We start from the raw sequence: 18,799 nt of genomic DNA, 5'->3' as shown, positions 1-18,799 counted from the left end.
TTCAAGGAATATATTATTTATTCGTTTGTTTGTTTCTTCTTGGAGCATCTGCTCTCTGAATTTAACAGTGAACCTTTCCATGATGTACAGTGCCTCTTTAAGCATCTGCCACTGGAATTTGACAAACATCTCTGTAATGCTCTACTGCTTATTAAATGAACCCATGATACAACATAGTGCTATTGTTTGGATTTCTCTCTCTCTCTCTCTCTCTCTCTCTCTCTCTCTCTCTCTCTCAATTGATCAATTGAGGGTTTTGCAAGTCACTTATTTTGTGGAAAAATCACATTTCCTTAGGATTCTTCCATAGAAGACTTGCCATTTGCTAGTTTTACGAGGTTATTCCACTTTGATCTCTCGGGGCAATTACTCCCAGATACTGCAGCTGGATGGAGCACTAGGCACATAATTTTGCCTTTATTGAAAAATTAAAGAGTGATGAAGTTATATAGCTGAAAGCTCCCATCTGACCCCAACAGGATCTCATTGAAGCCACAAGTTTTGTGTTTTTTATATAAACACTGCGATGCGCACTATAGTGGTGTGTAAGGAAGAATAAGGCAACATGGTACACTCTGCCGAGGGGGGGGGGGGGGGGGGGGGGGAGAGAGAGAGAGAGAGAGAGAGAGAGAGAGAGAGAGAGTGTACTTGGTAGCAGAGCACAAGTGTCCTCTGCGTCTTTCCCATGTCTAAAGCTCCAGCCTCTGCCTACCCTGCAAGTGGCCATGCCAGGGTAAGCACTACAATGGGCTACTGTTTCTGCTTCTCTCTCTCCCTAGTGGAATTTATAAGCCCGGAAAACTATTACTGTCACTTCTTAATGTTGTGTTTGTGTTACACCACATATAATTAACAATCTAAGGGCTATGTAACCTCAGCATGCTTAAACTACCATGAAAATCAATGCTAAACTCTCCATGGAGAACCAGCTACAATCAGACACAGCTAAGTGATGCTATTGGCTGAAATATTCCATGGTACACTGCTCCTTGCCACTGCATATTGTCCCCCATTACCCACCTTCTTTAAATTCAACTGAAGATGGCTGCCTGGTTATCAGCAAATATATCAAGACACACAGTCAACATTATCTGGTAACAATTCTTAAATTGATTATTTAAATGGAATTTCAATGATCTAGGAAACCTTAAAGATATACAGGAATCACACACTGCAAAATTATATGAAAACATGTTAATTATTATTAAGGAGAAAAGAAAAAGAATATATTTGACATACCAACAACATATATGTGACCATCGAGAACACAAGCAGCAGACCCACTGCGAGGAATTAACATAGGTGCAAGTTCTGTCCAGGTGTTTGTCCTTGGGTCGTATCTCTGGACTAACTCAATTCCATCACCATCTTCCAATACAGCTCCACCTAGCAAAGTAAAATATAAACAAGGTCTAGAGCAACAGGAATACACCTAAAAGTGTAACAACAATATAAACCTAATCTGTTTCTCACAATGCAACTAATTATTTTTCAGCACCCTCACTGACAAAATTGTCACAGAAGCACGAATGTTACCAGGTTTCACTATCTGTAAGCAACCTACGCAATCTTTTATCTCTACTGTTAAATCGGTGAATCACAAAGTAATTAAGGAAATACAAAAAGATCTGAAAAATAAAAAAGATCGAAGTATTGAGAAGTAGCAAAAATGAAATTAGCAACAAATTATTGGGGGCTACTAGTAAATAAAGTGAAAGATTTCTGCTGCCTTAGAAGGCAAATAGTAAATTACTGGCAAATGCGAGGAGGACATAAAAGAACATCAGCACGGGCGAAGAGCATACGCTTGCCACATGAAGTCTGCAACTATCAAACACAGCTTTTAACTCACTTTTAACTGACTTATTGGTTGCACATAGACACACAGAGTGGAACATGAGCCTACCACTCTGATCCAAGCCCTCATAACTCCCCGAGCATGTTTTTATGACAGTCCGTCTTCCAGGTTCCAAAAACCTACTTCACCCTCTGTGAAACACGCTGCTCATGAACACCCATCCTGTAACAGAGTTGCCAACCTTTCTGCCAAAGCTTTAAGCACTGTAGAAGTCTCAGTACCTTTTAAAGGCCTCACGTTTAGCCCAAAAATCAAGTCCAGCCGTGCTCGACTCGTAAAGGATTTTCTTTGTTCATTCTCTTCAGTGGAGACATTTCTTTATCACACACCCCACTGAAAACAGCCAACCAAAATCTCACATCGAACCTCGTTTAAAACACTTCCAAACTCCCCACAAACTGTGATCCTCCTCTCTTTCCACCAAATCATCCCCTGATAATCTTTCAAGAATTCGTCACTTCTAACCTGGCCTCACATTCCTTCCCTAAACCCTTCTCCAGAATGTCCAACATCAGGCCTATGGAACACACAGTTATCCGTACTCTGAAAACTAACCCAGAAATTTTTAACCTCCCTACACACAAAGGCTCCACTACTATAATCATGTTTTTGCTTTGAAGATCTTAGCAGAATTTTTAAAGAAAAAAAGATAACTTAAGATAATGTTTTGTTGAGAAAGTGTTACTACTGTAAACATGTTGACACATTCCCCATCACAGTGAGAGGTGATAACCAGCAACCCTCAACACGCAAACACATAAAAAGCTCAGCACTACCAGTCATACAATCCTGAACTAAGTAATGCCTTTTTTTTCGCATCTTTCTACTAACATTTTTTTTCCTTTAACAGCCACTGTCTGTCAACAAAGCAAATGTACGTTTTGAAAGCTCAAGATATGAGTTTGTTTTTCCAAATTGGTGATATTGTCGAGATCCCAGTATGTGCCAACACGTGACATGACTCAACCATTCAAGAGACTTTTCCCACACTTCAAGTACTGCACTGTGATGTCTACACCAATCCTAATATTTGCCTCATGATGCGTAATGCACAGAGGGATGATGCATGTGGGTGGTGGCCTTTGTATGCTTTAGCAGGGTGGTGGTACCGGATAGTACATCTATTCAGCAATTATTTTTGTTCAGCTTTGAATCAAAAAGTACTCTGCTGCACTTTGTGTGTCTGGTGAATTTGCTCTTAAATTCCACAATAATTAACAATGACCACTGTCAACACATCAACCACAGCAGGTGACTCTGGCAGTGGTGGTTTTCTTCCAGCTGAGGCACTCATATATCCTTGACATGGGTGCAGTGAAAAACATGATCAATGAAATGGAGTATCCCATGTGCCAGCTATTAATGATATTACCGTGATCAAATGCACTTTCATCAAGCAACTTCCCACTCTTTTGCTCTATCACATTGTACAATGGCCAGTACAAGATCTGACGGCATCCCAAGTCTCTCTCTCTCTCTCTCTCTCTCTCTCTCTCTCTCTCACACACACACACACACACACACACACACACACGTCCAATATCTGTGGCAACAAACCTCTCCTCTCTGTCTAACAAATCAGCTTTCTCCAATTCAAATGCTTACGATTATGCTTATAAACAGAACTGTCTATTTTTAACATGAAACTGGAATCTACTGCAATTTGAAACAATTACGTTTAGGGAGTTCCATCATGATGCTGGTTTAAGCACCAGCAACAACTACTGACTTCACTGTTTTTACTTTCTATCATGATTTCACTTAAATTCCTTGTTGACTAGATTTCAAACTGATGGTATCCCAAACTATTCAACGATAAATAATCAAATTTATTACATGGTTCTAATTCAACAGTTGATGAAGTATCATCATCATCATCATCATCATCATCATCACCACACACTCCAACTGTTTAATACCCTGTCACCACAGCACAGTATCTGTCACTAATGCAGCTATGTCCTTTTAGTGGGCTCATAAAAAAATGAGAATCCAATATAATACAATTCTAGTACTACTCACAATAGCTGTCAATCACATGGCACATGAGACAATGTCTGCACAGGATGCTCTGATCTAGCAGTTTTCTTCTTCTTCTTCTTCTTCTTCTTCTTCTTCGCCCCACCCCAATTCTGGCGGTATCATGAGAATCTGCCCGTAGCTTTTTATGGAAGTATGCCTTGCTGGCTTCCATCTGCACCAACTCTGACAATTCTTGCATCACCCTCTGACAACATTTTCTGCTAACCCATCCACAGGTTTTCTACTGCCAAGTAAAAAGCCATGCCACAACAGCCCACACTGCCTCAAAAAGTGAATGAAACAGAGCCCGTGACAAATAAAATAATAAATTTACCTGTAACATACAGCATGCCTTCGTGCGCTACAACAGCTGGACTTGTAACAGCCATCTTCATAGGCGCTATCATCTGCCAGGAATTGCTTTCTGGATCATACCGTTCTACGGAATCGAGGCGGAAGGAACCCTCCCATCCACCAACAGCATACACACATCCATCGAGCATAGCTAACCCTGTAATGCATTTAAAGCACCGATACATTCTCTTGTCAACACCTTGACCACATCAACAATATGGGATATATTAATTCAAACCAGTTCATCATAACTGACAAGTGATCACATTGATTACATTACATTTGCTGAATGGCGACAACTAATCTTTTGAGGACACAATTTACATACTGCTACCAGTTTACTGCTGTCCTCAACACAACAATAAGAATATAAATAAACAATGTCCTCCACATATGAAGAGGTCGACATGAAAAGTAAAGATCATTAACCTGTAGACATGATGATGATATTGACATTTTATGGGCACTTGCCATCTTTTTGTTTAGCACTTGTATTAAATCTTTATATCTAAGTTTGTTGAAAAATATAACAATTTTCAGTGCAATTACCATAATATATAGTGTGCATAATAAACATAGATTGGAGGGTGATGAATGTGTTAATCTGTGGTTTAAGGGTCGTGGATGCGAAAATTTTATTGTATCAGGTGAATCCAAAACCTTACGGCATCCCACAATTTAAATAATAATAATAATAATAATAATAATAATAATAAAATATGATCTTGCCAAAAGCCAAGAAGCAATGCTTCTTCATGGTATAGCTCCTTGGGGTGCCCTAGGATGCTCTGTGTGTGAGGAACCAATGTGTTACTCAGTAGCTCTGCACACGTTTAATTTTTACATTAATTTTTACACACACACACACACACACACACACACACACACAAACCGTATCTCACGTCATTCCACGTTCACGTCAACAATCATCAGCATGCTCACTGATCAGCAGTAAAAATGTGCCCATGTGTAACAACTTTGTTCTGCTAACTGTCATCATTATTTTAGTTTATGACATACCTAACTCTGAACGTGGCACGAGCATCGGTGCCATTTCTTGCCAGTGGTCAAGAATTGGGTCGTATCTCCACACAGAGCGAGAGGCATTGCCATCAGGGAATTCTCCACCAGCCAGGTAGAGAGTATTCTTGCCAGATGCTACCAAACCATGCTTACTGAAACACATTCAATAACACACACACATCATAGATAACAATATAAATTTGGTAATTAAGTCTCTTTACTTAGATGAACAGTTCTATTAAAATTAGAAGGAATCGTCAACTCACACTGGCATAAGATGAAGGGGGAAAATGTTATAACTCAGTAAATGCAAAACCATGCAGAACTTAGATGAGGAAACAACGAACTCAGAATCCTTTACAGTAATCTTCATAACAACTGAACATCCTCACTGACACTGAATCAGGTCTACAGTATAAATGTAGATTAATGTTGTTGCCACACAAACTTCCCTCCAGTACTAAATTGGTGATTCCTTCATGCCTCAGCATGTGTCCAACCAACCAATCCCTTCTTCTACTTAGGTTGTGCCACAAATTTCTCTTCTCTCCAATTCTAATCAGTGCCTCCTCGTTAGTTACGTATCTACACATCTTTAGCATTCGTCTGCACCACCACATTTCAAAAGCGTCTATTGTCTTCTTTTCTAAACTGTTTATTGTCAATGTTTCACGTCCATATATGACTACACTCCATACAGACACTTTCAGAAAGGACTTGCCGACACTTCACCAATACTCGATGTTAACAAATTTCTCTTCTTCAGGGAAAGTTTTTCTTACCATTGCCAGTCTACAATCTATATCCTCCCTACTTCAAGTGTCATCAGTTATTTTGCTTCCCAAATAGCAAAACTCATCTAATTCCCTCAGAATAACCTGATTTAATTTGACTATATTCCATTATCCTCATTTTGCTTTTGTTGGTGGTCATCTTATATCCTCTTTTCAAGACACTGTCCATTCCATTCACCTGCTCTTCCAAGTCCTTGTAAGTCTGACAGAATTACAAACCTCGAAGTTTTTATTGCTTTTCCCTGAATTTTAATCCCCACTCCACATTTTTCTTTCATTTCCTGTACTGCTTGCTCAATACACAGATTAAATAACTCCAGGGATAGGCTACAACTCTGTCTCACTCCCTTCTCAACCACGAACTCCCTGTGCCATCTTATTTCTGTACCAATTATATATAGCCTTTTGCTCGCTGTATTTTACCCCTGCCACCTTCAGAATTTGAAAGAGAGTATTCTCTTCAAAGACTTCAGTCAACATAGTCAAAAGCTTTCTCTTAAGTCTACAAATGCTAGAAACGTAGGTTTATCTTTCCTTAACCTATCTTCTATGAGAAGTCAGAGGGTTACTATTACCTCGCATGTCCCTATATTTCTCCTGAACCCAAACTCATCTACCCAAAGATCGGCTTCTACCAGTTTCTTCATTCTTCTGTAATGGATTTGTGGTTTTATTATGCAGCTGTAACTCATTAAACTGATAGTCTGGTAAGTTTCACACCTGTCAGAGCCTGCTTTCTTTGGAATTGGAATTATTATATTATTCTTTAAGTCTAAGGGTATTTCGCCTGTGCCTGTCTCATACATCTTGCTCACTAGATGGTAGAGTTTTGTCACGGCTGGCTCTCCCAAGGCTATCAGTAGCTCTAACGGCATGTTGTCTACTCCCGGAGCCATGTTTCGACTTAACTCTTCCAGTTCTTTGTCAAATTCTTCCTTTTCATCTTCATCTGTGTCCTCTTCCATTTCCATAATATTGCCCTCAAGTACAATGCCCTTGTATAGACCCTCTATATTCTCCTTCTAGCTTTCTGCTTTCCCTTCTTTGCTTAGGACTGGTTTTCCATCTGAGCTCTTAATAGTCATACAGAAGGTTCTCTTTTCTCCAAAGGTCTCTCTATTTTTTAAATTCATTCATTAGTATGCCTAGATTTTTAGGTGTAAAATGTCACTAAAATGGTGCAGCATTTTGGGCAAAAAAGGTGCCAATTTTAAATGGGAAAATTTACTATGGAAAGTGTATGTAAGTCATTAAACCACAAACCTGCCAAAAGAATATGGTATTGCAGAGCCTCTGCTGTTCAGGATTATGATGCAATGTACCTTTGGATATGCATGCAAGAATGTACAAGTGCAGGTTGTAGACACATGGTTGATGACATATGAAGGTTTGGCTCTGGCCATTAGGCGTGCTAAGATAGCCTAATGGTAAATCCGGGTTCGAGTCCCGGTGTGGTACAAATTTTCATTGTCATTATTCGATCATACAACTGATGGTTGTCCATATTCACAACTACATATACATTTAATGTCTTCCCAACACAACGCACTCAAACATTGAAAAATCTAATGAAACACATCACTGGACAAACTGATATCTCTCAGTCACTCATGAGTAAAGGGTTCAAACCAATAACAATAAACATTATGATGTGTGTGAGCATGTTTCTCTGCAAATAGAGACAAACATTCTAAATTAATATCCATGAGAGATGTGCACTTAATTTTCAAACAGTACTCAATATTCATGTTCACTGATATGAAGTGGATCTGTAACTAGACTAGGGCCATGTGTTACTTCACTATAGTAATGTTATTGCTCTTTACAAGACTTCATAAAGTGTAAAACTGATAAGAAACAGTGTTGTTTATCATTAGCAAAGTAAAAATTCTTATCAATGATAGAACACTTCCATCTGTTATAAACTGTATTTTTATGTCTATGAAGTTATACCACAATTTTTTTTTAGTCTCCTGTACCCTAATCAAATTACAGGAAAATGTATGCTATGTGATGAATATATTACTATTCACAAAATGTTTGGTGACAAATCATCTCCAGCCAACATACACAAAAATAAATATACAATGGCAGAAAATTTACACCCATTAAACTGCATTTACAAAAAATTAAGTTCATCTGAACCATTCTAATAAACTTCACCACCAGTACTGACATACTGGGAGTACGTGCATTTCAGTTTATATTCAAGAAATAGCTGACTGCTTGTCTACAGTAAGACGTAGGTTGCAGCAGTCACACAAAGATGATGAGACTTTTACAGGACAGACTAGCATGGTGAGTTGCATCAAAACAGTCTTTTGATCTCAGGACCACAAGAAAAACTTTATGCTATTGGGTTTCTTGTCAAATGCTCATATTCTGAAATGTAAGAGAATGACTTCTAAATCTGAACCTCTGTTGTTGATCAATTGATATTTCCAAATAGCTTGCTATGGTTCGTGTCTATTCCCATACAGGGCTGGAGAAGGCTTTTGCTATCCTTCAACAAATGTGCACACACCATTTCATTTTTGCACAGCTTCATTTTTATGCTCATGAAATAATTTTATAAAATTAGTGCAAACTAGAAATGAAATTGCATTTTTTATTTGTTGGCTTCAGAATGTCTCTACAAATCCTGTTTTAGAAACTGATAGTGGGTAGCCACCTTTTGTTACAATCAAATTTTTTTACAGAATTTATAATCAGAAGAGATCACAAACAGCACTGGGAAGAATGGCAGCAGTGGGATGAACATACCTGACAGCAAAAGGCAAGCACGCTAGTGTGCGCCACTCGTGCGATGCCGGGTTGTAGCATTCCACTGATCTCAAGACAACCTTGTCATCCTCACCACCAACTGCGACAATCACCTGAAGCAAATATCTGACAATGTAGGGCAACAGCATGCCACTTCTTGAATATTCTACAGCAAAATTAGGTATGACAAAGATAGGAAGCAGAGGAAAATGTGATGGTAACACACACACACACACACAACACACACAACACACACACAGATTTCTCAGCATATTCATTCATTTACACATCATATTCCACGAACGCTATTATGAGAAAAAAGCCTTTAGCTATGTGGACAGGGTCAAATTATTTACAAATATGCACAAGTAGCTACTTCTGGCAACTTCTGAAAAGTACACTAACAAAAAATTATGATTCGCCCCAACCCAGTTGCTATGACAATAAACTTCTTGATTAATTTGTTACCACATATATACAACAGATTCTTATAAAAGAAGGTCATTTGTCTTTTGTACAACATTCTTCTTGTAAATGTCACAAATATTTTATTTTATACATCTAGTTCTGTAGGATCAGTGATTCAGCTTCTCCATTAAGCAGATATTTCAAATCTGAGCAATACGAGAGCCTGAGTTGCATTCATTTACAATTGTAGTCCTTCCGGAGTACCAAAACTGCTTCTGCTGAACACATGTTACACCTCCATACCTGTACTGTGCCGGCACAAGAGCGGTGTCGTGTGCGAGGTGTCTGCAGCTCGGAGCGGCGGTCAGGTAAGAGATGGAACATTTTGGCTTCTTCGACCAGTGCTCTGCACTCTGGAGACTGCCGCACCACTGGCTGGCTTTCCACACAGTCATGTAGAAAGTAGGGGCTCAAGAGGGGTAGTCGAACGTGTTCCAGAACCTATAAGAGGAATAGCAAAAACCTACAGTCTTAGTGTCCACTGAACTTCAGTCTTGCAGCTTATTATATCTAGGAAATAATTATTAATCACGTCGCATAATTATAGTTTGATTTAAGCAGTTGGCCTCCAATACTTACGCAATCTACTTATCTAATCAACATTTTTCTGTAGCACCACATTTCAAAAGCTTTTATTCTCATCTTGTCTAAACTGTGTATCATCCACAATTCACTTCCGTATAAGGCTACACCCCAGAAAAATGCCACAAATTATTTTACTGTCAAAATAGCAGAACTCATTTACCGCTTTTAGTGTCTTGTTTCTTAATTTAATTCCCTCAGCATTGCCAGATTTAATTTAGCTACACTCCATTATCATTGTTTTGTTTTTGTTTACATTAATCTTATAACATCCTTTCAATACACTAACTACTCTGATCAACACCACTTACAAGTCCTTTGCTGTCTCTAACAGAATTACAGAGTAATCAGCAAGCTTCAAAGGTTTTATTTGTTCTTTCTGAGCTCTAATTCCCCTTCCAAATTTCTCCTTGATTCGCTGTATTGCTTTCTTAACATACAGATTGAACAGTATCAGGATAGGCTACAACCCTGTCTCACTCCCTTCTAAACTACCAGTTCACTTTCATGCCCCTTGACTCTTATCACAGCCATCTGATTTCTGCACAAGTTGTAAATTGCCTTTCACTCACAGTATTTTACTCCTGTTTCCTTCACAATTTCAAACAGCCTCCTAGTCAACACTGTCAAAAGCTATAATTTAACATCCATTCTAAGGTAATTCATAGGGTCATAATTGCCTCTCATGTTCCACCATTTCCCTGGAATTCTAGCTGATCTTCCTAAAGGTGGCTTCTTCCAGTTTTTCCCTTCTTATCTGCATAATTCATGCCAGTATTTTACAACCATTATCTGTTAAACTGATAGTTCAGTAATATTCACATCTGCTTTCTTTGGAATTAGAATTATTACATTCGTTTTTAAGTCTGCAGGGATTTCCAACTCATACATCTAATATATCAGGTGGAATAGTTTTGCCCACGGTTTTCCCTCACAAGGATACCAGCAGTTCTGAGGGAATGTTATCAACTCCAGGGGCCTTGTTTCAACTTAGGTCCTTCAGTGCTCTGCCAAATTCTTCTCTTAATATTATATTTCCCGTCTTATCTTCATTTACTTCATCTTCCATATCAATAAATCTGCCTTCAAGTTCATCTCCCCTATATAGTCCCTCTATACATTCCTTTCACCTTTCCCCTGCTTTGCTTAGTAGTGATTTTCCATGTAAACTCTTGACATTCATACAGCTTTTTGCTTAAACATTTTGCACTTCCCGTAAATCTTATTTTTTTGGAAGTTTGTATTTCCTTTCACCTGCCTCATTTTCCGCATTTTTATATTTTCTCCTTTCACCAATTAAATTCAATGTCTCCTGTGACATCCAAGGATTTCTACAGGCCTTGTCTTTTTACCTACTTTATCCTCTGCCACTTTCACTATTTCATCTCTCAAAGCTACCCATTCTTCTTGTACTGTATTCCTTTCCCCTCCTCTTGTCAATCGTTCCCTCATGCTCCCTCTCAAATGGTCAAAAACCTCTGGTTCTTTCAGTTTATCCAGGTCCCATCTCCTTAATTTGCTACCTCTCCACAATTTCTTCAGTTTTATTCTTGTTTTAATAACCAATAAATTGTCAGAGACCACATCTGCCTTTGGAAATGCCTTAAAATTTAAAATCTGGTTCCAAAATCTTTATCTTACCATTATATAATAAATCTGAAACCTTCTGGTCCCTCCAGGTTTCTTCCATGTATAAATTCTTCTTCAGGATGCTTAAACCAGTGATAAATTACGCTCTGTGCAAAATTCTACCAGCAGGCTTCCTTTTTCATCCCCCCCCCCCCTCCAGAATTCCATATTTTCCTACCGTTTTTCCTTCTCTTCCTCTTCCTACAACCAAATTCCAGTCCCCCATCACAATTACATTTTGCTCTCCCTTAACGATCTGAATAATTTCTTTTATCTCATCATACATTCTTTCAATCTCTTCATCATTAGTGAAGCTAATTGGCATATAAACTTGTACTACTATTGTGGGTGCTGGTTTCATGTCTACCTCGGCTATGATAATGCATTCACTACGCTTCCTATAGTATCTTACCCACTTCCTTATTTTCTTATTCATTGTTAGACCAACCCCTGCATTACCTCTATATGATTTTGTATTTGTAACCTTGTAGTCACCTGACCAGAAATCTTGTTCATCCTTTCACCAAACTTCACTAACCCTCACGATATGCAACTTATAGATTTTACTTTTTATTTTCTAACCTACCTAACCTATGGTTTGATGGGCAGAAGAGCCACACAAAAAGCTCAAATTCATGTATTATGAAGAGGACTGATTGCTACTTAGAACTGAGTTGCAGACAAGCATAATGAAAAGACTGGTGCACATTAATAGCTTCTGACCAAAGCCTTTTCCAGCAAAAAAAAAAAAAAAAAAAAAACCCTTCATGCACCCCATATTCAGACAAGCAAGCACATGTGGCATATCTCTCTCTCTCTCTCTCTCTCTCTCTCTCTCTCTCTCTCTCTCTCACACACACACACACACACACACACACACACACACACACACACACACACACTGCTACCACCAGCAGCTCTGACCAGAATGCGACTGTCACATAAATAACAGTCTGGAATGGGGCAGGGAAGGGGGAGAGATAGTAGGGTACAGATGGGAGGAGAGAAGAGTGCTGTCTAGTGAGGTGTGCAGGAACTAGAGACTACCAAGTGCAGTACTGGGAGGAGGTGGTGTGTGTGTGTGTGTGTGTGTGTGTGTGTGGGGGGGGGGGGGGGGGGAGGGGGGGAGGTGGAGCAGGGAAGGAGAAAGGACAGGTGGGTACACTGGCAGAGAGTGGCACACAAAGAGGGTGATGGAATGTGAAAAGGGAGGAGGTGATTGGACAAAGGGGTGGAAATTGCTGCGTGGAGGGTGTGGGAAGAGTAAGTTGCTGTAGGCCAAGGCCACGATAATTTCAGGAGTGGAGAATGCGTTTTAAGGATAGCTCCCATCTGCAGCGTTTGGAAAAGCTGGTGGTGGAGGGGAGAATCCAGATGTCCCGGGTTTTGAAATGACCATTGAAATCAAGCATGTTATATCCAGCTGCATATTGTGTCTTGCAATGGTTGCATCAGGGCTGGTACACAACATTGCTCCTTTCACAGGGGGCCCAGCCTTCAATGGGGGTAAGATAAGCCTGTGACAGAACTAGGATAGGAAATGCTGGGGGGGGGGGGGGGGGGGGGGAGGGGGGGATTGCGCAAGTTTTGCACCTGTGTCATCCACAGGGATATGATCCCTCTAGCAAGTGGTTGGGATTGGGGATAACATACAAATGGGCTAAGATGATGTGTAGGTTGGGTAGGTGACAGAACATCACTTTAGAAGGTATTGGAAGGATCCTGGTAGGGTGTCCCTTATTTCAGGGCATCATGATAGATAATCAAACCCCTGATGAAGGATGTGGTTCAGCTGTTCCAGTCTGAGGTGGGGTTGGGTGACATAATGGGCTCTCTTTTGTAGCCAGCTCTTGGGGATAGTGGGAGGATGGGGGGGGGGGGGCAAAATGGCATGGGAAGTCTGTTTGCAGACCAGGTCCAGGGCAGGGGACAGTGCCTGTCTGTGAAAGCTTCGGTGAGACCTCCAGCATATTGGCAAAGATACACACCCTCTCCGGGTCTGAGGAAGCCAACGTCTAGGTTGATGGCAAGCAGGGAACCTGGTGAAATGGATGGGGGAGAGGATGTTGAGTCTGTGAAGAGATAAGAATAGGGTGTCTTGCCCCTGAGTGCAGATCATGAATATACCATCTATGAACCTGAATTAGAGCAGGGTTTGGGGAGGTTAGGAAGATTTCCTCTAAATTGCCAACAAACAGGTAGAATAGGAGGGTGCCATGCGAACTCCCATGGCTGAGACTCTTTTGTGTATCTTCCATCCAAAGTAGAAGCATTTTTTTAAAGATATATGTAGTTAGATGAATGAGGAATGAAGTAGTGGGTCTGGAGTCTGAAGGACATTGGAAAAGGTAGAATTCAACTGTGGCAAGACCATGGACATTGAAGGGTGTTGGCGTATAGGGAAATGGTGTCAATAGTGACCAGTAGGAAACCAGGAGGTAAAGCGGTGGGGATGGTGGAGAGTCAGTTGGGATCTTAAGTTGGAGATTAGACTACATGTTGGAGGTGATGGTCAATGAGGACCGAAATTCTTTCAGTGAGGACACAACACCCAACAGGATTGTTGGGTGTGCGAGTTTTGGGGAGCATGTAGAAGGTGGGTTGGAAGGGTGTTGTAAAGGTGAGGAGGGAAACTGATTCAGGGGAGAGGTTCTAGGAAGGGCCTAAGGCTTTAAGCACGGATTGGAGGTTATATTGGATCTATGGGATGAGATAACTCTGTTACAATTTAGAGGTGGACAGGTCACACAACTGGCAGAGGGTTTCTGCCAGGTAGTCACTGTGATTCATCACAACAGTTGAGGAGCCTTTGTCTTCAGGGTGGATGATTATGTGAGGATCGGTTTTGAGACTTTATGGCTGTCCATTCCTCTGCTCAAGGTTAGCGTTCTTAGGAAAGAACCTGGGTAATGATGATGAGGCCAAGTTGGAGATAAGGAAATCATGGAAGTTGACACTGGGGTGGTTAGGTGGGAGGAGGGGGAGGACCTCAGACCACAGTTGGATGGTACTATGAACTGGATAGGCAGGATTCAATGTCAGAAATAGATTGGCTTGGGTTGGAGGGACTGGTGGCAAAGTAGTATTTCCATTTCAGGGTTCAGGAGGAGAGTAGGTCTTTGACAAGTCCAATATGGTTAAATTTGGAAGTAGGGCTAAAGGTGGGGCCTTTGGATAAGACAAACTTCTATGGGGTTGAGGATTTTGGTGGAAAGGTTCACAATAGTGTTAGGGGATTGTTTAGATTCCAGATTTGATGTGCTGGTAGAGAGTTTTGGGGGGATGTGGTAACTTGAAAAGATCCACTAAACAGAGTCTGGATGCTATGAGGGATTGACGAGGAGGAACACACTGGGTAGGACAGGGGGTGAATAGTTGTGCCCCAAGGCAGCAGCAGAATGTCAGCAGGTTCAATAACTTACAGAGATGGTGACTGACATACTCTTCCAGGTCCTGGAGAGTGAAGGATTCAATTTTGAAGATGTGACGTATGTAGTACAGATTGCAGAATAGAAGTATCTTGCAGAGGGAGAGATGGTTCAGAGATGCTTGTGCCACGAAAATGTGTTTTTGCAATGCCAGGTTTGAGAGGGACAGGGACTGGTGGAATCGAAAAAGGTGAAGGTCATTGTGAGAGGAGGGGTGGGATCTAGAGAAAGAAATTTTTATGGTTACGCCATTGGGAGAGATTGAATGGTTTAGGCACAGTATAACAACCAACCAGCTGTCCAACAGGATGGATGACCACAGCCAAACTGTGGCCAAGAGCGAAGTAGCCCACCTTGTGGCACAACATGCAGCTGAAGATAACATGCTTGATTTCAATGGCTGCTTCACAACTGTCTATTCTTTTCCGAATATTGTTGATCTTCCAACCAGGAGTTTCTATCATTTGAAATTCATGTGTGGCATAGATCTCTAGTTTTTCTAGGCACATCAAAAATCTCTTCTTAGTTTTAATTAAAAATGGAGGTACACACTTTCCTGATACATGTGAAATTTTCATTTCTGAGAATGCTACTTGTGAGCTGGCAGGCACCACCCTCTGCATGATGGAAGCGGCAGCACAGTGGGGGACAGTAACGGCAGTAGTCCAGCCTGAGAGATGTCAAATGCCAACTACTCTGATTCAAACTATTCCTTTTGTATATAAATCAAGTCAAGTTTTCTGTAACTCAAGACGACAAATGTTTACTGATACATGATGTAAAACAAATATTCATAGCCAAAGTTGCTTTCATATACTGGGGCATTGGCATCTGACTGAGGTAAGCCAGAACAAGTACTGAAACGGGAAGATGACCAGCAAGAGAAAGTTCCCAATCGCTACACTTTGAGCCACTTCTCTGATTAATTTCCAGTCCTCTAATGTGCCTCACAATATGATAGAAGCAGACACTGATCCATCTATTGTAGGGCGATGTTAGCGTGGCAGCACCTTGGTGCTATTCAAGAAGAGCAGGCAGTAAGGGCGCTGAAATTCACTCCCTCTGTTCACCTCATGCATGGCAAGCGAAGCATGCCACAGTCATCCACACTTCATAACAGATTAGAGGACGGCAATGTCAAACCAATTCTACTAGGACCTTGTCCAGGGCAGCAGTATTGGAGTCCCATATTTGTCTACAACAGCCATTCCCCATGAAGTATGACATATTTACTTAAAAGGTATGGCTGGTACATCCTGCACCTACTCTTGTGATGTTAAACAATGTTCCAAAATATTGATCGTATGAGTACATATGAATAACAATTAAGGGGAGCAGCAGCCATCTGTGTGGCCAACGTAATTACACACACACACACACACACACACACACACACACACACACACACACACACACACACACACACTCAACTCAACTCAACTCAACTCACTCTACCAGTTACCAGTGCTTATGATGAAAATGGTTGTTATGGGCAAAAAATGCCTACAACACCGTTTGCGACAAATTAACACCAATGTGGAAAGCAGTTACGTGTATTTTTTGGCTTACCATATTTACTCAAATCTAAGCCACACTCGAATCTAAGCCGCACCTGAAAAATTAGACTCGAAATCAAGGAAAAAAAAATTTTCCCGAATCTAAGCCGCACCTGAAATTTGAGACTTGAAATTCAAGGGGAGAGAAAAGTTTTAGGCCGCACCTCCAAATCGAAACAAAGTTGGTCCATTGTAATACGAGATACAATTTAGGTCAACTGAATGACAATACAACTACAATAGTTTGGTTCGAGTTGTAAGCTTTGCCAGGTAGCCATTGCTATGTATCAGGCACTATGTCCGTATTTATGCGGGTACCCTTCCTTTTTCACGTGCTTCGTCTGGTTTGAATTGATTGCTTATTTTTCTTTGATCTGATAAGTGCCGTTCTCTTTGTTACAGTTGTTTACGTCACTCTAAGCTGAAAATGCATTACTCTACTGTGTCATGCATTGTTTGTCATATTCTGATAATGAGTGTTTAAGGCCTTTCACCGCTCGCGGCGTGGCTTGCTTTTGTGCATGCTACCATTGCTAAAAAAAAAAAAAAAGAGGAATCGTCTCATTAGCGAAACAATGGCAAGAGACTGCTATTTGTTGTTACTTACACTGCTGCTTACTTTGATAATGATCATCAAGAACCAAATAATAGACTGTGTATGATAGAAGATGTTCTGAACGAGAGTTTAGTAAAAAATTTTCTCTGTTTGAAAATCTTTGCAGACGCCTCTTTAGTACATTACATTCTGCACAGAAATAAGAGTCATCCTAGATTTAAAAATCTAGTCAATTGCCGTGCTTCATTTCTAATTGTATCACTATTAGGCATAAGAATAATATGAATATAAACATGACATGATATGTATATTCTTCCGCGTTTGCTGTTGTCTCACTCTAGTTTCATAATTTATTAGGCAGACAGGATTTAAATGAGATAGCAGCAAATACGAAAGAATACATGGCAAAATGTTTATATTCATATTATTCTTATGGTGAAGAGAATACTGCATGTGATTCACAATTCATAAAAGTTCATATTAGCAACCATCTCTTCTCACAGGTAGGAAAAAATTCAGAATGTCGAGTTGGCCATATTGACAAACATCCCAAACAGTCTTGCCAGTCGGATTTTCGTAGTACACTGAAATGCTGCTAGCCTGCTACATTCGAAGATGAACAATACGGAATTTGTATTTACTTCGTTGGATTATGTATGAAAATGCAGTGGTCAAAACTCGGGGCAGAGAAAAAAAAAAAGCTCATCTTCAACATTTTTTTTTAAATTTATTTACTGATGCAGAGGTTTTGGCGCCAGTATTTATCTTTGTGCCTGCAAAGCATGCCTGTGTAGCGCTGCATATATTCGACGGCAGAAGTTAGTTGTGGCGGCACCTACCAACATTTTTCAGAACTTCCGCTTACTTTGCACTCGATTCTAAGCCGCAGGTGGTTTTTTAGATTACAAAAACCGGAAAAACAGTGCGGCTTAGATTCGAGTAAATACGGTATAATCTTTATACAACGTACATTTAGTTCTAGATTACATTTGCTACTGTTGTAGCAGTTCTCTTTTGTTTTCAAAGAGAGAGAAGTTCTGTTCATACAAGTTCAATTAAGGCACTCACACAGTCTTTGTATCAAGTTGTCATACTCTATCTCTGTTTTACTCAAAATCACTTGATTAGCACAGCAGAGAAGCTGTGAAATAGATGAAAACTGTCTTAACTTTCCATTCTGTGGAAGCATACCATATCCTGGGTAACATGGGTGAAGGGTGACAGGTAGATTCCATATTTCTAGATTTCTGGAAAGCATCTGACATGGTGCCCCACTGCTGACTTAATGAAAATCTGAGCATACAGAATGGGTTCCCAGGTACTCTAGTGGCTCAAAGACTTATTACGTAATAGAAGACAATACATTGTCCTAAATGGCAAGTGTCCATCAAAGACAAGGGTATTGTCACAAGTGCCCCAGCAAAGTGTGACAGGACTGCTCTTTTTTTTCTACGTATGTAATCACTTTGATGGATAGGGCGAGTAACAACCAGCAATTGATTGCTGATGATGCTGTAGTATACAGGAAAGTATCATCATTGAGTGATTATAGGATAATGGATGAAAGATTTATAATTGGTGTGATGAATGGCAGCTTGCTCTAGATGTAGAAAAATACCAGTTAATACAGATGAGTAGGGAAAATAACCCTGTAATGTTGGAATACAATATTAGTGGTATGCTGCTCGACAGTCTGATCAGTTAGATATCTACCCACGATGTTGCAAAGCACTATCAAATGGAATGGGCATGCAAGGACAGGAGTA

At 40.3% G+C, this 18,799-nt stretch overlaps 1 protein-coding gene across 2 annotated transcripts in view; it reads right to left on the bottom strand.

Moving 5' to 3' along the window:
- Positions 1-18,799, bottom strand: part of LOC124788107 (kelch-like protein 12) — a 92,643-nt gene that overhangs the window by 38,874 nt on the left and 34,970 nt on the right. For both annotated transcript variants that reach the window (XM_047255227.1, XM_047255226.1), the window contains 5 exons: positions 9,526-9,723; positions 8,815-8,927; positions 5,255-5,409; positions 4,215-4,391; positions 1,240-1,386 (listed from right to left, as the gene is read on the bottom strand). In XM_047255227.1, coding sequence (XP_047111183.1) covers positions 1,240-1,386; positions 4,215-4,391; positions 5,255-5,409; positions 8,815-8,927; positions 9,526-9,723 — 790 coding nt within the window. The remainder of the gene's footprint in view (positions 1-1,239; positions 1,387-4,214; positions 4,392-5,254; positions 5,410-8,814; positions 8,928-9,525; positions 9,724-18,799) is intronic.

This window comes from Schistocerca piceifrons, chromosome 3 (assembly GCF_021461385.2).
Source record: "Schistocerca piceifrons isolate TAMUIC-IGC-003096 chromosome 3, iqSchPice1.1, whole genome shotgun sequence".
Classification (NCBI taxonomy): Eukaryota; Metazoa; Arthropoda; class Insecta; order Orthoptera; family Acrididae; genus Schistocerca; species Schistocerca piceifrons.
Note: the sequence above shows the minus strand (reverse complement) of the source record. Positions and strands in the feature narration are given on the sequence as shown.